The 25,813-nt window shown below is 44.8% G+C and overlaps 1 protein-coding gene across 1 annotated transcript; it reads right to left on the bottom strand.

The window, feature by feature from the left end:
- Positions 1 to 24,159, bottom strand: RBP2 (retinol binding protein 2). The gene is made up of 4 exons (XM_021934813.2): positions 23,739 to 24,159; positions 9,485 to 9,663; positions 1,841 to 1,942; positions 1 to 281 (listed from the first exon to the last, which is right to left on the bottom strand). Exons 1-4 carry the CDS (start codon positions 23,809 to 23,811, stop codon positions 231 to 233), a joined length of 405 nt encoding a protein of 134 aa, XP_021790505.1. The 5' UTR covers positions 23,812 to 24,159; the 3' UTR covers positions 1 to 230.
- Positions 24,160 to 25,813: the final 1,654 nt, after the last annotated feature.

Below are 25,813 nucleotides of genomic sequence, written 5' to 3'. Positions count from 1 at the left end.
AAAGGGTTTCACAGTATGGGAGTAATTTTTGTTTTTCCATTTAATGCTAGGTTTTAAAGGAGGAGAATATGTCTATCACTGTTACATACGCATTCTCTTTAAAACCCATCCAGATGCCTTAATGGGGCTCTGTCAAGAGTGGGAAGGTCTCCACAGCTGCTTCTCAAAGCCAGTAGACACTCAGTGTGGGCAGTGGGGAGCTCGTGCTTGGCAGGCCTCCCGCGTTGCTATCACTTCTTTTTGAACACTTGACGGCACACCTGGTTGCCACAGGTCAGCTCCTGCAACGTCAGAAAGTGGGTGAGGGGCTAACAAGCCAGGCCTTTCTTCTGCCCAGCTCTCAGCCCCCTTGGTATCTGGGGGTGGGAGGTTGGAATACAGAGGACACTTAGGCTTTCTGGGCCAAGTGCATCTCACAGACCCAATCAGCGGGCATGCCCTGCAGGTAGCAGTAATTTGATTTTGACCCTTGAATTGAGCTTGAACAACTGTAAAAATGAAAAATGCAAAGAAATGACCCTCTTGGGCAGGATTTCTCCTACTCCCATGATTAAAGTAACGTGGCCTAATTTATAAAAGGCAGCGAAGCCATGAGGAAGGAAAGGACCTAGTGTGGAGAAGTGTTTGGAAGGTAAGGGCCTGAAAAGATGCTGGCCGGTGAGCTGCCCCCCTAACCTGGCTTTCTGGCCTCTGGTGATTAGAATAGTGGCTGGTGGTGGCACAGGTACCCGCAGGGTGTGAGGTGCAGAAGGGCTTTCCCAGGCTTGCCTGTGCAGCCGACAAGGTCCTGTTTTTCATCCAGATAGAGGGAGCCCCAGGCCTTATTTGACCCTCACTCATCCTCGAAGGAGGAGGGAAAAACATGAGTGTGGGAAGGACCACCACAATCATTGCAGTTGACTATGAATTCATCGTCTAAGCCACAGGGACCACTGGGGATTGTATTACAATTAGAAAAATCCATCATCCAAACCAGTGCAGGTAGGGAAAGCCATCAGTGGAAAACACGATGAATGCCTCCCATATATCATCAGCTGACATTGCCTTCAAAATAAAGATCTCAGGTGAAGCAAGGCTGGCTGTGAAGGGCGCCGTGGCTACCCGAATACTGACATTGGAGCCAGGTACCTGCCTGATTCCAAAGTGAGTGAATTAATGAATGAAGAGCCATTCACTGAATGGGCCATTCATTTACAAATGAGCGAAAAAGGATGAAGGAGTGAAAGATTTTTCGCCATTTGAATGCTGAACCGAAAAAGTGCCTTGAAGATTGAAGAATGAAAAACTAAGCTGTCTTAACAGGTATAAGATATTTAAGGATGTCAGTTATTATTCCTACTGCTCTGTTCTAGTACCAAATTAACCTAAAATATTTTGGGGTCAGGAGGACATATCTTATGGAGAGAGGTCAATGCCTGTGGCAGTTCCCAGGCAGAGTGGGTCCCGTCTCCTCCCTACCCCACTCCCTCTCCCAGGCTCCCATCATTATGAGAAAGCCCTGTCCCACCCTCCTCCAGGGCATCTAAATTCTGTGGCTCACATTTCTCCCCAGCTGGTCTTTAGCAGGTTCCCTGTATTTCTCCTTGGATCTCTGCTTCCTAACTCAGCATTCTGAACTTTCTTTTGAATTGCAGCTGTTCCCAGAAACAGCCATATGGATTTCTTCCTGGAGTGCCCTGAGCCAGATGGGAATGGCTTCCTGACTATATGACCACATGCATTTGGCTGGAGCTCGGGGTAGGAGTGCAGGGCCATTTTTCTTGTCAAAGCGCCTGGCTAGGTGACCACAGTAGTGTGTGTAAGCACAATGGAGAGGAGCTGAGCAGACCCCAGTACTTACCAGGTACAGCTTGTCCCCCTCAATCCACTGCTTCCAGCTGCGGTTCTCCTTCTCCCCCTTTTGCACACACACAAGGACATCACCTTCCCAGGTGACCAGTGACTGTAAAGACAGATTCCCAGGCAAATCAAACATAAGGTCTTGAGGGACTGAACACATCTAAACCTGCAGCTGCAATTCCTGCAGCCATTTCAGGGTCCTGCTTGCTCAAAGGGCAGAACCCTCAGCCTCAGGGAGCCAAGATCTTTCCAATGTCATTTTCCACATACACCCTCCATTCCAGCCAAGCCAGCTTATCTTGGCTTGCTCCGTTTTCTTTTAAGGAATTCAACTCATCCATTTTTCCTTATGGTAAAGATAGCATTTCAAATCAGTGGGAAGAAGATGATAAATTTCACTATATAATGATGTAAAATTTCTGGAAGGGGAAAATACCTTAAAGTCAACAGAGAAACAAAAAACTGAGGGAAAATGATAACATATCAGATTTGATTTCCTTATATATATAAAGGGCTCCTGTAAATCAGTAAGAAAAATGTCATTAACTTAATCGTTCATGTTAACAAAGAACAGGAACCAACAGCTTACCAGGGGGAAAGAGCCCTAGCAGATGGCTTCTAAACATAAGAAAGAGATATTCAGCCTCACACATTATAAGAGAAATGCAAACGAAGACTTTGTTTTTCAGATACAATTCGTCATATGGTCAAAGATCAAAGAGTTTGATAATACACTAAATTGGAGGGAGAGTAGAGAAGCAGGCACTCTCTCTTACAGCACATGGGGATATAAATTGGTATAAATCTCTGTGGAGGGCAATTTTATATCACCTTTCAAAATATAAAATTGCATATACTTTTTGATCTGGAAATTCTGCTTCTGGGAATTTTCCTTCAGGAATCATACTGTGAGAACTGCCCACTGTGGGACAGCAATAAAGGCAGGGGAGCTCCCTAAATAATCAGGGGGTTGCCCAGATGGCTCCAGTACTGCCTTCTTATCCAGAACCAGATGGGTGGACCTTCTCCTGGTTCTTGGGTTCCTCCCAGCAGCAATGCCAACTGGTTAATAGCACAGGGGCAGCAGCAGACCATGTGCTGAACAGCCAGGCCACAGTGGCCAGCAGGTTGGAGAAGCCACAGGCCTGCTGAATCCCAAGAGTGCTCAAACCCCTGTGTACATATTTACAAACTATTTACCCTTCAAATTTCTCCTCCTTCTGTTCCCCACTTTTACCCCTCCTAATACCTGCTATAATCTGTACTACCCCTAGGTGGTCCTACAGGGCCGACCACTTCTGTGCCCAAATTAGGCATGCCCTTCCTAAAATGATTACATCATTCCCATCTGAAGAATGGTTCTGTGTCTGTGCTGTTCTTCAGGATGACCCTGATGCTAGCTGATTTTCTTCCAAGTATGTGCAAACTACATTATGCCTCTCTGAACAATATTATGCTAGGGACCAGATGTTTACTGTTCTTGGTATCTTGTAAACCCAGTTGGTGATAAACTGACCTGTGTTTTTTTCCCCAGTGTCCTTGTACATTTGGGCCTGTTTTTTTTGTGCAAATGTGTTTTCTACAGATTGTTAAATCTACCTATTTCTAAAATAATATTTGACCTTGACCATATTATATACTTTATGTACAATTTTATTCCTCCTCATTTTACTCCCCAGTGCATCACAGCATTGTTTGTTACAGCAAACGACTAGAAGCTTCGTAAATTCTGTCAGTGGGTGGCTAGTTAAATATGGTATGGTTCATCCCTGCTATGCAGTCATTGAAATAATATAGCCGTAGTGTATGGTTTAAGTCGGAAAAGCAAGGAGCAGAGTCAAATGCATAAAGCAGGGAGGGGGGAGTATGTATGCATGCATGTGTTTGTACATGTTTCCTGCAAGGAAGTAAAAGAAACCCTTAATAGTGATTGTCCCTGAGGAGAGAACTGAGTGGCTGGGGGTTAGGAAAGAAAGAAAATTTTACTTTTTACTTTTTGATTTTTTTCAACCATCTGCATATATTCATATTCCCAAAGCTAATTTGAAAATAAAATTCTACATGTTTTCTAAAGGAAAAAAAGGTCTCCTCCTTCTTTAGGACCATCCTAAGCCTCACATCTTTAAAGGTCTTGGAGAAGCTCACTTCATAGGTTGCCTTCCTTGCTCTTCTGTGAATAAGATGTTGTCTGGAATAATAATTTGCTTTTTCTTATGATGAGCCTTGGACTCTTGAGTTTTCCTCTAAACAGATGAGAAAGGACTCATGTCTTCAATTTGGGCAAGGACGGTGTCGTCTGTCCTCCTCACTCCCAGATTGCCTCACACATGATAGACATCAAATACATGTTGGTTGAATTGATGCCTGTCTCCCCCAGTAGACAGTAAGCTCCGTGAAAGAAGATGCTATATCTGCTGTTCATTTCTGCAACACCAGCCTCAGCACAGTGACCAGCATTGTTGAATGAATCTCTGTTTGTTGAAACATAATCTTGAAGTAAATCCATTTGCCTCCTTGCCTTAGTTTCTATGGTCCTACCAGAGTGCACACACGTCCATCAATATGGACACTGTATGGTCATTGTTCATTTAGTTGTCTGCCTTCCTAAGGAGGCTTGCAATTCCTGAAAGCAGGAGAGGGCATCTAATTCATCATTTTATCACTAGCTACTGACTTAGCCCTGGCATGTAGTAGGGGCTTAGCAAATTTTGTGGAAGGAAGGAAGAAGGAAGGAGAAAAATGTTAGTGCATGGGGCTTGTCCTAATATTTTATTTTAATAACTCATATTGGACAGCAAGATTAAAAGTTGTTCTGACCCTAAAGTAAATTGGTTACCAATAAATTATGGTAATACTTACAATATTATAGCCTTATTCCTATAGAAAAATAATAAGAAGCAGAAAGAAGAGAATAGTTAAATGAACAAAAATTTCTCAATTTAATTTGCTTTTAGTTGGTGCCCTTCTTCCCTGCATCAAAAAAGATTTTAAAAAGGGGCTCAATTGCCTTAAAAGATCCTCAGGTTGAGGAAATGGATACAAGCGAGGAAAGCCCTTGGTTCTCAGCTAGGGGATAAAGGAGTACATTCCAAGGGCAGATAACTGTACACAGAATTAAAGAAGAAACCTGGGCTCCCACCATGCTTTCCACTATCACAGTTTCCAAAGCTAACATTGCTTAAAACAGCCCTTTATGATAAATTAGATACAGGCACTGTATCAATGTTAAACTTATAGAAGCTGATAAGTATATTGCAGTTTTATGAGACAATATCTTAATTCTTAGGAAATATATACTGAACTATTTAGGGCTAAGGCATCTGATTGTTCAGAAAAAAATATTTGTATATTAGAGAGAAAGCATGTGCAAATGATAAAGCAAAGGGGCAAAATGTAATGTGGTAACTCTTGGTAAAGGGTATACAGGTGTTCTTTGTTATATTCTTGTAACTTTTCTGTAAGTTTGAATTACTCGCCAACACCTTTTTTTTTTTTTTTTTTTTTTTTTTAAGGAAAATGACAGCTCTTTAAGAGCATTGAAGGACAGTATTCACATGCTCAACCCTTCTCAGTGCACTTTACCTCACTTAAGAGTTCTTTGGTTTGCCTCCAGGGCCCCTCCTCTGGCAGCCCCTGTCTGCCACTCCTCTTCTGGGGGCTCCCATCTTCTTCTGCCGTCAGAATGGCATTATTGGCTCTAACCGCCATTGTCTATCCCTGCTTTTCCCTGACCTTACCATCTGCCCCAATTTCAATTACTTATTTCATTATTGAGATATAATTCACAAAATATAAAATTCACCCTTTTAAGATACACAATTAAGTAGCTTTTATTCCGCAAGGTTGCATAACCATCACTGTATCTAAATCCAGGTGATTTTCTTCCTGCCCCAAAAGGAACCCCTATGTATTAGCAGTCACCGTTCATTTCCTCTATCCCTTGTCTCTGGGCAACCACTTTCTCTCTCTATGAATTTGCCTATTCTAGATGTCTCATATACATCACACAATACATGGCCTTTTGTGTGGGGCTTCTCTCGCTTAGCACATTTTCCAGGTTCATCCAGGTTGTAGCATGAGTCTGTCCTTCATCCTTTCTCATGGCTGCATATACTCCACATTCCATTCCATGGCTATCAATTACTTATTTTAAATTTAATTTTATTTTGGGGTAGCTTGTGTAGTTTTGAAAGGGGCTGTAACTTCTCTTAGAAATCAGCCAGGATAGGAAGTTGGGAATACATGGAACACACAGGAAGGAAAGAGGGGGGTCCCTGACTCCTCAGAGGAGAACTGACTCTGTGATCAATGTGGTTTCATTGCTTCTGCCCTGGGCTGGCATAGAACTGGGCACTACAGGGCACAACATCTACCTCTCCTCCACACTGCCGAGTGGGGAGATTCCAGAGGGCTTGTAAGGGTGACCACGTAGCTGAGATGTGGAGCCCTGGAAAACAATAGCATGAGGAGTAGCACACACGCTCTCACACTCACACACGTGTGTAGGTGTTCACTCAGGCATGCCACCAAGTGTGGACAACAGAAATTAATCAGAGAGGCCAGGCATGGGGGCTCACGCCTGTAACCCCAGCACTCTGGAAGGCTGAGGCAGGTGGATCACTTGAGGTCAGGAGTTCGCGACAAGCCTGACCAACATGGTGAAACCCCGTCTCTAATATATATATATATAAAATTAGCCAGACATGGTGGCGCACACCTGTAATCCCAGCAACTTGGGAGGCTGAGGCAGGAGAATTGCTTGAACCTGGGAGGTGGAGGTTGAGGTGAGCTGAGATTGCGCCACTGCACTCCAGCCTGGGCAAAAAGAGAGAAACTCTTGTCAAAAAAAAAAAAAAAAAAAAAAAGAAAGAAAGAAATTAATCAGAGAGGCTGGGGGCGGTGGCTCATGCCTGTAGTCCCAGCACTCTGGGAGGCCAAGGCAGATGGATCACAAGGTCAGGAATTGGAGACCATCCTGGCTAACACAGTGAAACCCCGTCGCTACTAAAAAAATACAAAAAATTAGCCAGGCATAGTGGCGGGTGCCTGTAGTCCCAGCTACTTGGGAGGCTGAGGCAGGAGAATGGCATGAACCTGGGAGGCTGAACTTGCAGTGAGCCAAGATTGCACCACTGCCCTCCAGCACTCTAGCCTGGGCGACAGAGTGAGACTCCGTCTCAAAAAAAAAAAAAAAAAAAAAAAAAAAAATCAATCTGAGAAAGAGATTTGCCCACTCTCTAGCATCCCCTTCCAGCTGAAGGGTTCCAGTGAAGTTACAGGAAGTAGGTAGTTCCTTGGGCATCTGCTCTGCATGGTGATTCTCACAGGAATGACCCATTGTTGGAGGCTGGGCAAACTGTCCTGGGTACTTCTCACTCCCTACCAAGGGTGTGTGAGAGTGTCTCTGTGTGTGTGTGTGTGTGTGTGTGTGTGTGTGTATGCATTCACTCTGGTTTTCTAGTGAAGGCAAAGAGGAGGCAAGCTGTGGGAAAGAGGATTCTCTCTCTCTGCAGGGCTAACTGCTGATTCTGGAGAGGGGAGAAAATGGAACATGGAGAGGCAGAAGAAAGGTAGGAGTAGTGTTAACATGTGGAATCCATTAAGGGCTGGAAGTGTGATTTATTTTAGGAAGAGCAAGTTCTCTACCATCAAAGGTGACAAAGGATCAACTCAGAGAGGACAGGCCTGCTTTTCAAGAGCCCACACCCAAAGCAGAAAGGTGAAGGAAAATGAAACATTTTGCACTGATTGGGTTGGAATAGCAGAGTGATGCAGAAAATTCTGAGATCAATTTTCCTGGCAATTCTGGTGTCTGATGAATTGGCTTCTCAGTCAGATGGTTCACAGGTTCAGAAAAGGCTTGTTGATCCATTATCCACTCAGGGAGGGGTTCCATAAGTGGACATTCCAGGGCCCAGAATCTTAAGTTCTCATGCAAGAGTGCTCTGATGGAAAAATTTCCATCATGCTTTACTTTTCTTTAGCAAAGAACACTAAATATAATTCAACCTTGACTTGATGGCTGCGACTATCAATACTACAGGACAACTTGACTGAGAAATAAAGTGTGTCCAGCTCTCTTGGCCTTTAAGTTGTCACCAAATAATAATAGCAGCTTTTCCTCCCCACCCCAGGAGAGGAATCAGAGCTTGTGCCAATTGCTTTGGGGGAGAGTTGAGACCTCTGACTTTGCAGGAGCTCCTGGAAGCACAGTGTGAGAGTCTCGGGGTGGTGGCCTGATCCTGGGAAGGTCAGGACTCATGGAGAGCGGGGCAGGGCAGGGCAGAGGGTGTTGCTTGCTTTGTTGTGGCACTTGAAGAGCTGGCTCTTTGGGGGGGTGGGAAGGAGACAGTACGGATACCTTGGGTCAGAGTACTCAGCTCTGTCCTCCCTCAGTTTGGGAGATAGGACAGAAGTTCCAGTGGCTGAACTGGCACAGAGGGAGAGGATGCTTTGAATATTCTAACTGCCCACCCTTGTATAAAATGCATGGGCATAGACAGTGAACAGCCAATTGCAACCATGATAAATGACAAGCCAGGAACCTTCCCAAATCTCTTGGACTGTGTATCCCCGGGGTTTGTTATGATGGGTTGGGTGGAATCCTTAAATACAACTGAGATTGGATTTCTCCTATTCCTGTTTGGTGGGGACTGACCAGGTGTAATTTGATTTGGAAAATCAAAAACAGGCACAATGAGCATGAATGTGAGCAGGAGGGCTGGTTACTGGGTTGGGATACCACACAGTGATGCTGGGGAGAGCTGGTGTTCCCCTTGCCTTCCCAGCATCTCTCCACTTCTTCCTTGCTGCCTCTGCCTTATTTGCAAACAGCTCCTGTGGGCAAGGGCCTGCCTCTTCTGCAAACTTGAATTGTTTCTGCCTGCTTTCAGGGTCCCACCTATATTCAATAGTTTAAACAGCGAAAGTCTGGCCTTCTGATACCTGGAGAGTCGCCTAGATTATCCCTTGTCTGTTAAGGCAATGCTAGGACAGAGCCACAAACTTGCCAGAGGCTTCTCCAAGTTACTAGGGTTGGATATAACTTGACTTCACTTAACCTACTGATTTTTTTTTTTGTTTAATTTGGATCATTCTTTTCTAAAAAAATGAAATCAGCTGGGATAGTCTATAATTGAGATGTTTTATTTATTTTATATTTGCTCTTTCTCAGCAGAATCATAAAAATTTGAGATATTTTATATAAAAACATCTGATTTCTCTATGTCTCCTAAAAAAAATCTGGCACCTTCAGGCTTCGCTCCTCCATGGCAGCGCTTGACTGGCACTGGGCAGGGCTGCCACCTTTCCATGTGCCCTGGCTCCCAGAGGGCACAGGTGCTGTCCCTCCCTGTGATGTTCCACCTTGCCCTCTTCCCTCTGCCTGCCAGGCCCATGGCTGTATATGACTCATAGGCCCTGGCTCTCGATCCTGGAGAGGTTGAGCTCTTAACCTCTCCTAGGCCTGCCTTTTCCTACTAAACTTTCAATAATTTTTCATTGCCAGCATGATTAAGGCCATCCTGGTCCTCCTTTCCTGATTTTTCCCAGGTTGTTTCTAACATTTTTTTTTTTTCATCATGATACCAAATAGCCAGCCCCTGCACAGAATGTGTGAGTGAAAAACACTAGCCCCAGTCAGTACCTTAACATGCCGGTTATCCAGGCCCTTTGTGTACTCGTCAAACTCTACTCCAACAGTGAAATCCACATCATAGTTGCGGAATGTGCTAGTGGTTTTTGTCTTGAAGTTATCACCATCTTGATCAATAACCTTCGTCTGAGTGAGATGTACTGCAATCTTGCGGGTGGCAAAATCAATATCTGTTGGCAAAGGGAATTGTGGAGGTTATGATGTGCTCAGCCAGACTCATTCATTTCTTTAACAAGACCAAACATTCAAGACTAGAGACACAGATTGTGTATAGGCCACCTGTCTTTGCTTAAGTGGGAAACAAGCATCTTACTCGTGGCCAAGTTGGGCATCTCAGTCGGTTGCTGGGAAACCTAGGAGTCTCCTGGCACCTCCTCAGGATCCCTGATGGGAGGGAGATGTAGCACACAAGACTCACCCCTAAGCTGCAGCTCCCCAACACCCACACACACACACACACACACGCATACACGTCACAGCACCTCTATTCTATCTGACCCGTTGGGCATCCTCCTAAGAGTTTGCTGAACAAAAAGATCTGATGATTTAAAAGAAAAAAGACTTTGGAAATCACCAGTTTTAATCATGGTTAAAGATGAAACTTAGGAAACTTTTGTTAATGTCCACAGTGGGGAGGGATAGTTACAAACTTCCATTTTAACAGCAGACTGTTTTGCCTCAGTTCTTAGCCGCCAGTAAAGGTTTGTTTTTTGTTTTTTATTTTGTTTTGTTTTTTCAAGATGTGGTCCCACTCTGTCGTCCAGGCTGGAGTGAAGTGTCATGATTTTGGCTAACTGCAACCTTGACCTCCTGGGCTCAAGTGATCCTCCCATTTCAGCCTCCCAAGTAGCTGGGACAACAGGTGCACACCACCATACCCAGCTAATTTGGTATTTTTTGTAGAGATGGGGTTTCAGCATTTGGCCAGGCTGGTCTCAAACTCCTGAGCTCAAGTGATCCATGTGCCTTGGTCTCCCAAAGTGCTGGGATTACAGGTGTGAGCCACAATGCCGGGCCCCCAATGTAGTTTTAAACATATTCTGGACAATAAATACTCGTTCAGAGATTTCTTCCTCCTCCTCCTCCTCCTCCTCCTCCTCCTCCTTCTTCTTCCTCCTCCTCCTCCTCCTCCTCCTCCTCCTCCTCCTCCTCCTCCTCCTTGAGATGGAGTCTGGCTCTGTTACCCAGGCCGGACTACAGTGCCGCGATCTCTGCTCACTGCAAGCTCCGCCTCCAAGGTTCACTCCATTCTCCTGCCTCAGCCTCCCAGGTAGCTGGGACTACAGGTGCCCATCACCACACCCGGCTAATTTTTTGTATTTTTAATAGAGACGGGGTTTCACCATTTTAGGCAGGATGGTTTCGATCTCCTGACCTCGTGATCCGCCTGCCTCAGCCTCCCAAAGTGCTGGGATTACAGACGTGAGCCACCACACCCGTCTGTTGTTTTTAAGGGATAGGTTGATAATTGTTTACATTTTTATTTTGAAAATGTTGAAACAAACCAAAGGAGTGTTGAATGTCCTAACCGTTGCACATTATAACAAGAAGCTAACCCCTAGTTAAGCATAAAATGTGGCTCAACTACAGCCATGCCAAAAAGTTGTTGGCCTGTGGAGTAGATCTAGAAAGAGAGGATAGTTCTGAAAATACTTGAATTTCTTCCCTTGCTATGAAATCATCTCTCTTGGTCTTTAGTCGGATATCTGATTCCCATTATGCCTGTAAATTCTCCAGATATCTTTAGATGCCAATTTAAATATTTAATATTTTTTCAGAAAATCCACTGAGAAGGTTTTAAAAAACACTAGGATTGATTCTATTAAAACCCAAGGGTAATAATGACCTCAAGAATAAGAACAGTTCAAATTTCTCAAGTGCTATTTCTCTGAGAACTGCAGTGCCATCTTTATGATATATAAATGATGACATTTCATGTTGTGCACTGTCCGGTGCAGGACAAACACTATATTGTGACCATGAGAGAGAGAGAGCAGCAGGTAGTTCAGGAAGTTCCTGTCAGTTTGGAGACTGACAACTCTGCTACCCTTCCCATGGTGGCCAAGCATCACTTCCTCACTCTCTCCCCATTTCCTTTAAAACTCCTTCTTTGTGTCTGGACCTGGTGGCTCATGCCTGTAATCCCAGCACTTTGGGAGGCCTAGGTGGGTGGATCACCTGGGGTCAGGAGTTCAAGACCAGCCTGGCCAACATGGTGAAACCCTGTCTCTACAAAAATACAAAAATTAGCTGAGGATGATGGAGGGTGCCTATAATCCCAGCTACTCAGGAGGCTGAGGTGGGAGAATCACTTGAATCTGGGAGGCGGAGGTTGCAGTGAGCCAAGATTGTGCCATTGTGCTCCTTGCAACAGAGCAAGACTCCATCTCAAAAAAAAAAAAATCCTTCTTTAGTCACTATTACTCCCCTTCTCCCCAAAATCAAAGAGAGGCCAAATTGGCCACTTGAACCTCACTTTGGGTCAGCAATTTGAATCCACAACAGAATCACAGCTGCATAAGGAAGGGCCCTGGGTATTCCTTTAGACTCTAACTTGTATAAAGTCAGATTTGAGCCTGACGGAATAATTTTAAGTAATATTAGCTAGCTGGAAGGTAAAAGGGTTATATGCCTGTATCCTAAGTTGAAAAGAGAAGTAAGTTCAAGTTGGCATGAGCTGCTGCACAAATGCCAGTGCCCTGCTCACCTCTCATTCTCTACTATTTGTTGAGTACCTCGCATGTCTAGGAACTCACCAGTGGGTCCCAAAGCTAGTTCCCTTTCTGGATCACCTGAGATAACGTAAAAAAATGCAGATTTCTGGGTCCTATCCCAGACCTAGAATCTCTGGGTGATAGAGCTCAGTGGTTTCAGATTTTGAACTTTGTCCATAGGAGGCTGTTTGGAAAAAGACTTCTATGGTTTAAAAATTTTGAAAGGTACTGTTTAAGTGCCTACTTGTCAGGGCAGAGATGATGAAGTAAGACCTAGAGAGGCTAGTTTACTTTTCTAAACATACATGGCTGAAGCAGCAATCACAGTGGCTTGGTAATTGGATAGATGTATAGAGAGATTAGGTTGGAAGGAAGAAACAGTGGTTCTGAGCTTGGACGATCAAGGTGAGAGCCAGGGAATAAAAGAGTGAACTAGTTTTATGGGCAAACATAGGGAACTGAATTTTAGGTAAGGTGAATCTGCGAGCCATGCTGTGTGGACTCTTGGTAATATTTGAGATGGCAATTAAGACTCTCTTTGTGTCTAGGGATGGTGTCCCTTTGTGTCTAGGGACAGTGTCTAGGGGTGGTGGCTCAGGGTGTAACCTCCCTTGGGAAACCTTCCTCACTTTATTCTTCAAACAAACCCACAAGGTAAGTTTTATTTTATTTTCATTTTGCCAGTGCAGAAAAACTGCCTCAGAGAAGTTGTGTCACTTTCCCTGGATTATGTGGTGAGGAAGCAGTTGAGATGGTACTTGAACTTAGGACGATCTGTCTCTAGGGCTAGTGCTCTGCTCCCCAAGCTCTGGGGTAACACAGTTAGACCATCCCCATGTGTGCAATTTCCGTGGCTGCCCAAGATACTAGTAATTTCTGACTCTGTTAAATTTTCCCTGGAGACACAGGGACTGTGGGATTCAGTTGGATAAGCCCTCCCTGTTTCAGGCAGTTTGTTTTCCAAAGCCCTTGCATACTGTCCCCAACCAAATGACAATTGTTTTCTAGGCCCAGGGCTGTATAATAAGTGAGAGCTGAAGCAATCACACTCCAGCCGGGTACATTATCTGGTAGCTCATTTAACTTCACCTCTGTGGCTTATGGAATTGTACGTGAGCGCGTCCCAGCCACACAGCCTGCGAGGCTTGGGGTGCGGGCTGAGACGAATGGTCTCTCAGCTGCCTTTGGTTCTGTGAATTCCTCTAGTCTTCTTGGCCAGCATTCCCAGAGCCCCTACTTCCCCATTGTGTTCTCCGTGGGGTACAGCTCCATCAGATGTTTAGTGGTCAAAAAAATGGGCTCATAAGCAAATAAGTTTGGGACATGAGGAATTAAAACCAAGACAAGCTGGTTTCTGCCCTATAGAATTTCATAGGTTCTTTAACATAGGAAAGGTACTTTATAGCTCCAAGTTGGAGGGAGGGTACAGGATGCAGCTTTTCAAAGTCTTGGGCGGCCACGGAGCCCCTCTGTGGAGGAACATGCAGTCGGCCAGGTGTCCCACACAACTTACTATGGAAAGGGCTCACCAAACCCTTTCTGACACATTTATCTCAGCCACCTTGGCCTTGCAATCATGAAAATACCTGTTTAATTTTTCTCTCTTCAAGGTAACTGCTGACCTGTTTAGGTGGGACCAAGTGGTCAAGTATTTCCGACTTAAAAAATGAACCCTTCCTTAAAATTGCTACAAGCCACTGAAGAGCATCCTCCTTGTTCTAGTGAGTACAAGCACATGCTTGTGGTGTGCAAAGGAGCTGGCAAGAGGCTGGCATGTCACACTCCAGCTCATATTTCTCTCCTTCTTCCCCAAGTGTGTCCAGCTTCAGTCTCGTCACTGGACATTTGGTTCCAGATCTAAAGCAGCAGAGGGCAGTGGCCATATGTGGAGCTATTATTAACTGCATCATCTTGTTGTGAGGATCAAATTTGATGGTGTTTGTAAGAGCTTTGCCCAGTGGCTGGCAGCCTGTAATCATGGCTCTGTAAATGGAGGCTGCCCTCATCATAATAGCATTATGAAGCCCCTGATCTCACAGGCCAATTTCCTTAGAGTCCTTTGTGTTTTCCCATATACCCCTTGAACAGTTGCTCTCTGAATCCTCACTCTCGTCCCAGCTTTCCAAATCTCATAAGGTCCAGCCCCAGCTTTGCCTCCTCCTACTCTTTCTTGCCTCCTTCCTTACCTGCTATCCAGGCCAAACAGTTTTACTGCTCCCCTCTACCTGCCAACTGTATTTAGCATTTCCTCCTGCATTTTTCATGGAGTTGGTTATTCTTTCTGGCAGTCTCACCTCTATGAGGACAAGGACAATGCCATCTTCTTGCTCTGTGTTCCCCACCCCACCACACCATAGAGTCTTGAGCTGGGCACATAGTAGGTACTCAAGAAATACTATGGATTAGTTAATGGAGGCAGTAAGGGCCAGGACAGTGATTATCAAAGTGAGGTTCCTGGGCTGGCAGCAGCATTAGCACCTGGGAACCTGTTAGAAATGCAGGTTCTGTGCCATGGCACTCCAGCCTGGGTGACAGAGCAAGACCCTGTCTCTAAATAAATAAATATAAATAAAAATAAAAGAAATGCAAAATCTGGCGCCCACGCTAGACCTCTTAAATAGGAGCTCTGTTGGCCAGACTCTGCTTGTCCTTACAAGTCTTCCAAGTGATCATGTGCATGCTAAAGTTGAGATCTGTGGTATAAACGAGTAAGGGTAAGGGGCAGATGCAGGTACAATCCTATCTCTTATTTCCCAGCTAGCTGTGTGACCTTGGAGAAATCACTTTTCCTTTGCAGGAAAATGAGGAAAAGAATGCTCACTTCAAAGGACTATTTACAGTGTAGATTCAGTAAAAATAATGGTAAAATGCTTTACATAGTACCAAGTAGTTTGTCAGTATTCAGTGCACACATTGCCATCCACTCTTGGCCTTACTGTTTGGGTCAAGTAGGGACCAAGTCAGCATTCAGTCCAGAGTGAAAGTTTTGCCCATATTTATGCATCTCCATGGCTGTCTGCACTCCTTGTTTTGCAAGGGACTCGGACTTTGCAGGAAAAGTGGGAATGGTGGCTGATACACTCCATTCCTGTCATAAGGGGGTCTGTCCTACAGGCATTTAATCTAGCCTGGCGACACTTTTCTCTGCGTGGATCAGTTTCCTCACTCTATAGTCTGGTGATGGGTAGAACCAACTTCAGCTCCTTCTCCAGCCCTTTGTGCTAAGGTCTGAGCTGTGCTAAACCATACTTCTGGAACAATAGTTAGGAGATGGGGAAAGAAAAACCATAGGTCATCTGTTAACCAGATGAAACACAGGGGAAGGTTCTAGGTAAAACCACTAAGGAATAATTGAAAATCTACAGAGAAATTTAGAACTGAAGTGTTCCTCTGAGAGCAAGTCTATTTCCACTCAATGGATGTGGAAACTGAGGCCCTGAGAATTTAAGTGGTGGGCTCAGAGCTACCCAGTTAGGATAGCATTCCTGACGATTTCTTTACAAACACATTCTGTTGTCATTTACAACTAACGCCCCCCTCCCCAATAAAAAGTATTGCTTGTCCCTTGTCATTTACAACTAACGCCCCCCTCCCCAATAAAAAGTATTGCTTGTCCCTGGTTGTATAGAAAGGTAGATCACAGCTAAAAATATCTATTGCCGACAGAACTAGTTTGTCCTGGAAACACCATCCCTAGTCAATCTTTCTGACCAGTGCCGGGAGAATCTTATTTGAAGACTATGCAAATGGAATCAAGCATCACTTCTCTTCTGGATTGAAAAATGGCTTGGCCTCTTTGCCACCATTCAGTGTTTGCACAACCCAGTAAATCATGTCGCCTCTGCTCTGCCCCAGGGAAGTTAGCCAAATGTTCTGTTGGCGGACTCCTGATATTTCTAATCAAAAGGGTTTAACTGTGGTTGTAGAACACACACACACACACACAGACACAGACACACACACATACAGATTATAAAAACACTTCCTCTTCGTACTTTGCAGAGAAAATTATTTTCCTGGTATGGTATTTTAACACCAGGGTTATCAAGCATGTTTTATCTCCTTTTCTGGATTAAGGGTATCTCTGAGTCTGATTTATAGCCAGGTGAAATGAATTTCTATCTCAGAAGGAAAGGTCCAAAGGCAAGCTATTTCTGAATAATATATATGGCTTTTAGCTGCTGCAGAAGGAAAAAAACAACACTGACGTGACTTTATTAAAGCATACTTTTCATAACTGCATTTTGAACAATACAAGCCATAAAGGTGAAATATGAGTATGCTACTCAACATTAAAATGCTGTGTAATGCGCTTGTGAAAAAAGCTAAAGTTGCAGGCGAAAAGGGCAGGTGCTCTTTGTAAATTAAAGAGCAGAGAGGTACAAGTATTCATCATATGAAATCTGAGAAACATTCAAAGTGCAGCTTTGATGGGCTTCAAACCTGGACTCCTTAATTCTCAAATCATTGGCACTCTTAGGCAATTGTGAGAAGCAGAGTGTAAGAACAATTTTCTCCTTTTTTCCATGCCACTTCCTGCTCCAGAGAACACATTTAGAAAGGAATTAGATGAGATCCCTGCCTGCTTCCTCCTCTCACTTCCTTCTAGGCACTGGGGGCAAGCTGGAGACCCTGGTGTGCCTCCCTGCTCCTTATGCACGGTTTGTCCTCTCCATTCTTAGTCTACTGCATACTTACTGGGATGGACATTAGGGTGGAGGTGATGCCAACACATGCAAGGGGAGACCTGTACAAAGGGATAACACCTATCATTACCTAGGCTTTTTCCATCCCTCAGCATTTCCCCTTTGAAAGTCCTACTAGGTACCATATGGTTCAAGTAGAGACTTTGGCAAGGTGTATACCTTCATTGACTTGTGAGCACCATCAGGAATCCAGATTTTATGAAACAATTTCTCCATTGGAGCATCAGACATCTATTATCTATCAATCAATCAATCAATCATCTATCTACCTACTCATTTTCACCCAGGGACTCTGAGTGATTCTCTTGCAATGTTTCTGAAGGTCCTGCCTATTTACTTTGGATGCCTTCATTTGGACATACCTTGTTCACAGTGAAGCTCTTTCTTCCCTACCTCCATGTTTCATACTTGCACCAAGAACAGTGTTGAGAAAAGGGCTGTGGGTGTTAGAAGCAGATAGCCTGGGCTCCTGTCTGAGGCTCCATCATTTCTTAACCACACGTGGCCATGGACGAGTCTCTCCACTTCTCTGGATTCCTCACCCCATAAAATGGAAAGCATTTCTTCTGTATTTACCTCTGACTGTATCCTGAGCTCTATATCCCATATCAAAGTGCCAATTTTAATACTCCATTTGAATATGTAACAGATATCTGAAACCAAAATATGCAAACCAGTATTCTTAATGCATGCTCCCCCGCCACCCCAGCCTGGTCCCTCCCCACCAAAACTCACTCCTCCTGGTGACTTCCCCATTTCGGGTAATGGGATTGTCATCTGCCCAGTTATTCAGGCCTAAGTCTGGGACCCAAATTCATTTCTATCATTTCCTCTCACTTCATATTCATCTGCAAACCCTGTGAGCTTTATCTCCAAAATATAAGCTGAATCCGTCCTCTTTTCTCCAGCTCCACAGGCACTGCCGTAGCCCAAGCCATGGTCATTTCCTGCCTGGACAACACTGCAGCCTCCTAATGGGTCTCTCGGCTTCTCTGCTTGCAATCTTGCCCTCCTATGATTCATTTTCCATGCTGTGGCCATAGTGATCCTTAAAGAATACAAAGAGGATCAATTTTTCTTCCCAGCAGAAGGCTGGTGTGTGCTTTGCCTTCTGCCTACTTTTCTACTCTCACTCCCCCACCGTACCCACAACCCTTCTGGCTCACACACTTCCAACTCCCAACACACCAGCTTTCTCAAACCCTTGGGCCCAAGTGATTCTCCCCCCTCAGCCTCCTGAGTAGTTAGGACCACAGGCACGTGCTTCCACGCCTGGCTAATTTTTTTATTTTCTATTTTTTGTAGAGACAGAAGTCTCACTATGTTGCCTAGGCTCATCATGAACTCCTGGCCTCATGTCACCCTCTTGCCTTGGCCTTCGAAAGTGTTGGGATTACAGGCGTGAGCCATCGCACCTGGCTTCGTGTTCTTGAACACACCCAAAACCTTCACACTTGCTGTTCCCTGTGTTCAGAATAACACTTGTCAGCATTCAAACCTGGGCTTCACTGTCACCCCTTCAAGCCTTCCCTGACCACCAACCACACTCCACTCATTATTCTTTTAATTTTCCTCCCAGCACTCACCACTACCCAAAATAACCTTAAACTATTTGTTTACTTTCTGTCTCCTCACTAGTATGTAAACTCCATGCCGGCCGGGAACTTGTCTCCTCATTTCCCACTATACCGCCAGTGCCTAGAGCGCTTCCTGATGTGTCATAGGTGCTCGATACATTTGTTGAAAACTGAATTCACTAAAATGAAGAAATGTATATAAAGCTCTAGTGTGATGCGTATCATGGTATGAGAATAATTTGTGCATGTGCTCACCCGTCATGCTAGACTGCAGGCTCTTAAATCGTCAGGATGAGATTTTGCACATGGCAAAATTCGGAAATTTTTTTCTGAATTTCCCAAAATTCACATATTCAGGAAATATTTTCTGGCAGAGACCACCAAATGGGAGCTGTCTGACTTCAGCCTCTCAGGGCTTTCCCTTCCTGGTGGAGCTTTCAGAGACCCACTAGAACTGATTGTGATAGCCACGGCACTTTTAAGTCTGTGCATATCAATTTAAATGAAAAGGATATTCTTCATAGAAGATAATCCTCACCTGCATTTGTGAATTAAGAAAATAATGGGTTTTCCCCAAATAGTTACAATTTATGGCATAAAAATTTCCTAAAAGATGTATCAATTTAACATTATCCAGTTTTTGGACACACGCTTCCCCATCTTCACTGGTTAAAGTTATGTGATGGTTTTTCATTTTCTAGGCTGACTCCTCCCTGACTCTTCCTCCTCTAGTCACCAAATCCAGCCTATTTCCTGCTCTGGACATCTCCCTGTTCACCCTTTCTGGGTGCTGCTCTCAACACCTTCCCAGGGTCATTGTAACAACCTCTTGAGTTCTCCGACAGTCTGCTGGTCTATTCACTCTCTCTCTCTTAGAGTGAGAATTGATAGCATCTCTCTCCTCTGCATACAATTTCTTCCTAGACCTCTCCTTATAAGGTGAAGTTCATGTGTAGCACACTGACTTAAAGAGCCTGTTGCTTTTCCAGACTCTTCTTTTGCCTCCTCCTTGAACTTCACCCTCTGGTAATACAACGCCTTCTGGTGTCCCAGGCCCATGCCTGTGCACATGCCCATTGGGGCTATGCTTGACTCCATCTCCGCATGGATAACTCCTGCTCTTCCTTCAAAACCCCACCAAGAAGTACTCAGGAAGCCTTCACTGACTCCATGTACTGTGGCTCCTTTCACCACCATGCACACACTTCTTGTTACTATTGTTCTTTTGATTCCATAGCCCCTTTGAGCCCAAGGCATAGAATCTCAACTGGCCCATCTGTGGCAGATTATATTTTCTTAAATGGCTGCAATAACACCTCTCATCCTACATGCTGTTCTTACAATGCAATCTTGACATTCATCCCACTGAGAGGTGGGGTCTATGTCCTTTTTCTTTGAATGCAGGCAGGCTTGTACCACTTCAACCAATAGAATATGGTAGAAGTGGTACCTGGTAGCTTCTGAAGCTGGGTCATAAAAGGCCATGCAGCTTGTATCTCTTCTCTTTGGACACAGCCTGCATGCTGTGAAGAAACCCAGGTCACTTGGGGAGACCACATTTAGATGTTGAAGCCAAGTTAAGGTCTCATTTGTCAGCCAGCACCAACTGCCAGACGTGCATATGAGTGAGGAAGCCTGAGATGGCTCCAGTCCCAGGTGCTGTCCAATTGCAACAAAATGAGAGCCTTTGAGCAGGAACCATTGGGATGAACCCAGTCAGCCCCCAGAACCATGAGAAATAATAATTAAATGACTGTGGTTGTTTCAAACCACTACATTTTGGGGGTGATTCATCAAACAGTAATACAAAACAGGAATACCATTTGTGCATGGCTGTAACGTGACTCCTTGAGAACAGATTCCAGGGTTGGTTCTGCTTCAGTTGGCACAGTCCCTGGCATCCAAGGCACCTTCTAAAGCTTTGATAGAGAAGTTGAATGATTTCCACCTGGGCAGAGTTAACAAACTCTCTCCCAGTATTCTTTCACATTACGGAGACCTCCTTATGTCTGTCCTCCTTGGTCTCCCCTTTAAAATGAAGACCACCCCTCCCACTCCTTCATCCCCTGATCTGACCTGCAGGAGGACTGACTTCAGGACATGACAAATTCCTCAGGGCAAAGGAATTCACCAGCTGGTTTCCCCACTGTCAAGAAAGAGTCTGGGGTGAGAAACACCAGGTGCCTAAGAAGGCAGGAGAGGAAGTACCACTGACCTTTTGCTCACTCACCTTTTGAACTCTTAATGACATCATTTGTGGCAAAACCAAAGGTTGCCATGGTGTGTTACTTTGCTGAGGCTGGTGGCTGAGTCATGTTGGGAGGCCAGTGTGTAGAGTGAGTCACTGGGTTAGTGACAAAGCCAGTTTACTGCCCAACCCCACGTCTCAGTAGAGTTGCTCTTTCCTTACTGAACCAACAACCAGGCCCACAGAAAAAGCAAACTCTCTAGTGCTAGGGGTTAAAGTATTAGAAATCAATGATTCTTAGACAGGGAATGGGCATCATCCTTAACAATAGTCACACATCTGGGGATGTCTACACATACTCTTCCCAAATGCTAAGGGTCTCACTGCTCAAAAGGGTAAGGAAGGCAAGCTTCGTTGACATCTCAGTGTTGGGAAAGCAACCTGCCTCATGTCCTGGGTGTGGAGGAAACTGTTGAGATCTGTTGGGCTGCTTTTAGCAGGTTAGATTGAAGGGGCAGCTCTACCTCACCTGCTTCTAGCTGAGCCACCTGAGACCTGTCTTCAGTCACTGCCATGACTGCCCCACCCATGTTCCCATGGCAGGTTGAGAAGGACAAGGGATCACACCTCAATACGTATGGTATTAATCTTAACCAGTGGAGTGTCAGCCTAATACTCTACACTGCAGAGATCATGGGACAAAGAGATCAAACGACTTGCTCATTAGAGTGAAATCAACGTAATGTGATGTTAAATTGGAAGTTTTGGCTAAAGCTTTAAGGGACAATAAATATTTCATACCAAGTAGAATTACAAAGTCCAATCTGAAACCTCAATGATGAAGACATTCAAATACCACATTCACAACTTGTGAGCCCCTCACTCACATTCAAGGTGTAAGTTGGTGTGAAAAGAGTTCAGAGGAAGTTGTTAGAGGTGTTGTTAGAGGCAGGATTTCTTGGAGAGAGGTGATGGTGTACTCTGCATCCTCCCAACCCCCAGGAGGAGAAAGGGAGTGGTAGGAATGTTTGCTTCTCACCTTAAGCCTAGAGAGGTGGGCTTTAGGGGTCCACTCTGCAGAGCCATAAACTAAACAGAGCCTAGATTTTAAATCTAAGTCATCATAGGACTTTTCATTATTTAAGCATAAGCAGCAAAAGACACAAGGTTTCTTTCTAATTATATTACTTGACTCTGGCTTATTCAGCATACTCTTGAAACCTTGAAACTTCCAAATAACCCTTGTTAAAGTACTTTTAATTGCTCAAAACGACAACTACATCCAATATCATCTGGAGGGACAGGCAAGGCTGGGGCTATTATCTCTATTTGCCAGATGAGGAAACCGAGGTTCCAAAAGGTTAAAAAAACTAGTTCAAGGTCCCAGAGCAAGCCCTGGACTCTCGTCCCAGCTATGTTGACCCTTCTGCTTTGGTTTCCCCATCTGTATAATCTTGTTCAGAATTCTAGTTCCAAGCTATGCTCCAATCCATTTACCCATGTGTAGAATCAGAATCCCATTTCTATTGGCCACTCCTGGTACTAAAAAACACAGGTGCAACAGGGTTGAGGCTGGGGCTCTGGTAGGAGGATTTTTGCCTCTTTCTTCCTCCCACCAACTACGTTGATGTAAAAATCCTGCTAACCAGAATGAAAAGGAAAGTTATTCAGTGTTAGGAACCAGTGTAAAGAACATGAAGAGGCCAGGCACAGTGGCTCATGTCTGTAATCCCAGCACTTTGGGAGACCAAGGCTGGCGGATCACGAGGTCAGGAGATCGAGACCATCCTGGCTAACACGGTGAAACCCTGTCTCTATTAAAAATACAAAAAATTAGCCAGGCGTGGTGGTGGGCGCCTGTAGTCCCAGCTACTCGGGAGGCTGAAGCAGGAGAATGGCGTGAACCCAGAAGGCGGAGCTCGCAGTGAGCTGAGATCGTGCCACTGCACTCCAGCCTGGGTGACAGAGTAAGACTCCATCTCCAAAATAAATAAATGAAAAAAAAACAAACAAAAAAAAGAGAACATGAAGAAAGAGCTTAGTTCCACAAATATGAAACATATCACATCTTTCCTTGTTCACTGACATGGTGGACATTTTCAAGCTAGAAGTTTACCACACCAAAAAACTCATGATTTCCACTCTTGGAGAGACCTCCCACCGTCATATCCAAGTTATTATTGCACCTCTAACTCCACCCACTGCCATTTCTCTCATTCTACATGTGGAGGAAGTTCCAGCGAAGTAACCCCATATGTGGAGAACTTTAAAGCTAGAAGAGGTAATAAAGAGGCTGCTGAGGGATGGAAATAAGGACAGGCAGCCAAAGCCCCTTGCTCAGCACCTGGAGCACAGGAGCCACCCAGCAACTGTGAGCTCCCCTCTGGGGACCCACTCACTCTAGTTCCAGGCAGAACCTGTAGGCTGGGCAGGGCTACGTGTTTTCTGCCAGTTCCACAGGGAACCCACCCTGTGGTGAACTCAGGGCACGCACCAATTGGTAGCCCTTGGCCTGGAACCCAGTTCAGAAGTTATATAAGCAGTGGGTTGTTTGTGCTATCTGACAAAAGCCTCTCTTGCCTTCCATGAGCTTGATTTTCCCTAGGTTGAGAGATTTGCTAGCTATTTCTTTTCTGCTTCCCCATTACAAAACTGGTAAAAGAACAATGCAGTGGTCATTGGTGGATAATATCAGGTCCAAGTGGTTATCAAAGAGATGGTAGTCACAAGGCAGGGGAGCAACTGGGTTATCCTCTCAAGTTTGGCTTTACTCCGTGTGTGTGTATCCTCCTGACATACACATTCAGTGTATGTTTTCTGTGGGCCAGGCACTGTGCTAAGGCATCCTAGACATAATCTCATTTATCATTATTCCCAGTTTCCAGATGAGAAAACTGAGTCTCAGAGAATTTCTATGATCTGCCTAATATTGCACAGCTGTACATGAGGCATGAGGATTTGCACACAGGTCTGTCGAACTCCATAGCAGCACTGTCTGGAGGGCCAGACCACAGTACTCCCAACAACAGCTTCCCTCCCCATCCCCAGTCTCCTCCTTACCCAGAGCCTTCATGTAGCCCTCAAAGTTTTCATTACTCTCCATCTCCCAGGTTCCATTCTGGTCCCTTGTCATGGTGGTGGCCTCTGGTTCAGTGAGGGTGTGTGGTGGATGGCAAGGAGCAGGCTGCAGGGAGAATGTGTTGGAAGGAGCTGCTTTTATAGCCTAGTGGACCAGGTTTATGACTCTGAAGGTAACAGGTTCAAAGGGCAGAAGCACAACTCAAAAGAACTTTCCTTTGCAAAGTTCAGCGAGACTATAGGCAACCCAGGAACAAAGTCCTGGTATGGCCAGGCGTGGGTGTCCCAGTGACCTGCACCATAAGCATGGCCCTAGAGCAGCTCATTTTTGGCTGGCTGGGCCCCCATGGGCCCCTTGTCCCACACAGAACATTTCATCCAGTACTGGAAGAAAACAAACATTCAGGGTCTACCCCGCTTGTACTATGGGTCACCAATACCCAGGTCTCAAGCCTGAAGTCTATCAGCCATGAATCCAGCACTCATAGCAAGGCTGGTGAAACTGAAAAGACAGAATTCATACCCATGGAGCTCTACTCTACTCTGTTCCAGGGAGCTTTCATACTTCATTTTGTTTCAGCTTACAAGAGCTCTGTGAGTTATGTCTAAGCATCCTTATTTCACAGATGAGAAAGGATCATGGAGGTTAAATCACATGTCTAATCACAACTTGTAAGTGGTTGAGCCAGGATTCAAACTCAGATGTGTCGGGCTCCAAATCCTTTTCTTCAACAGTGTGCTAGGTCAGCTTTGAAAGAGGTTTGGAGCCTGACTTGAGAGCCCAATTCTCTCTTGCTTCCCTGTGGAAGCAAGGTGCCCTGTGGACTTCCAAACAGCAGGGTGAGACATGAGAAAAGTGTTTTCAGGGAACATGATTCTGCTAAAAGCAAGCTGAGCCTGGAGGGAGGCCAGATGGAGGCAGAGGGTCAGTGGGATTTTGCTTTAAGACCCAAGGGGAAAGCTGAGAATCACCTGGATCAAAGTAGGGGCATAGCTGGACAAGGACCCTTGGTTCAGGAATGTTCTCCAAATGGGCTGTCCCAATGGAAATGGGTTAGTTTATTGCTCTGACACTCTATTCCAAGATGTGGTGTCTGAGAAGTGACTGGGAAGAGTGGAGGTGTGGGCTGAGATGGACATACCATGAATTCCCAAAGTGAGACCTATTTTGATGATGACACTGCAGTGTATCCTTGTGCTGTGAAATCTAAGTAAATGGCTCTGTGTGTGGTATGAGGGATATAAAACAGCACATTTATCTTTCAGTAAATATACTGGAGTTAGGAAGACAGAGTGAAAAATGGCCCAGCTGTTGTCAAAAGGCCAATGGGGAAAGGTAAGGGGTGAGAAAGAAATAACTACCACAAATGGAAAATGAATGGAGGGAGGAAGGAGAAGACAGATAAGAAACCTTGGAGATTCATCCTGTGAGGTCCAGCCAGAAGCTGCTGTAGACTGAGCACTCAGCCTCATGGGCTGGAGAAGTAGATATTCCCTCCCAGGCTCAAATTTCAGGGCCTCCACTGTCCCTCCTGTTGGCAACTGAGTAGCCCATAGGCCTCACCTGTAAGAATGTGTAATGAGAAGCTGGCCTGGTAGGGGAAGGGGTTGGGGGCAAGACAGGAGTTGCTAATTGCACTAAGCCAGGGGTTTGGGGTTTCACGGGCATTGAGGGAGGAGGAATTAGTTTTGGTGTAAGATGCAAATTTGAAACTGAGATGCCTGTATAAAGCCAAGCAGTTGAAGGGCTACTCCCTCACTGAGGGTGTAAATTAGTCAAAATCTGCAGCGACAGACAAGAAAAAAGTTTGTCTATTTGGCATGGGATCTACATAGGTTAAAAAAAAGTTCTGTTCTGCTCTGACCTTGGTTTGGGGTTTGAATTTATCCTTTCTGCTAACTAAAATATTAAAATAATAAATGTCATTGCTTGTTAACACTTTAAGGCTGCCAGGAAGAAGTAAATGTAAAAGCTGTGTAGAGGAACACACCTTCAAAACCAGATCAACCAGAATTCTGTGTGATAAAGCCATGCCAAATATGAGCTCATAATCCAC

The sequence above is a fragment of the Papio anubis genome, chromosome 2 (genome assembly GCF_008728515.1).
Source record: "Papio anubis isolate 15944 chromosome 2, Panubis1.0, whole genome shotgun sequence".
NCBI lineage: Eukaryota > Metazoa > Chordata > Mammalia > Primates > Cercopithecidae > Papio > Papio anubis.
Note: the sequence above shows the minus strand (reverse complement) of the source record. Positions and strands in the feature narration are given on the sequence as shown.

What these genes read in the sequence shown, in the direction of transcription:
- RBP2 (XM_021934813.2), bottom strand. Translation starts at nt 23,811, where the DNA reads ATGACAAGGGACCAGAATGGAACCTGGGAGATGGAGAGTAATGAAAAC. An exon ending in GGGCTACATGAAGGCTCTGG is followed by an intron (nt 9,664 to 23,738) that starts GTAAGGAGGAGA and finishes CTTTGCCAACAG; the next exon opens with ATATTGATTTTGCCACCCGC. An exon ending in TGGATAACCGGCATGTTAAG is followed by an intron (nt 1,943 to 9,484) that starts GTACTGACTGGG and finishes CTGTCTTTACAG; the next exon opens with TCACTGGTCACCTGGGAAGG.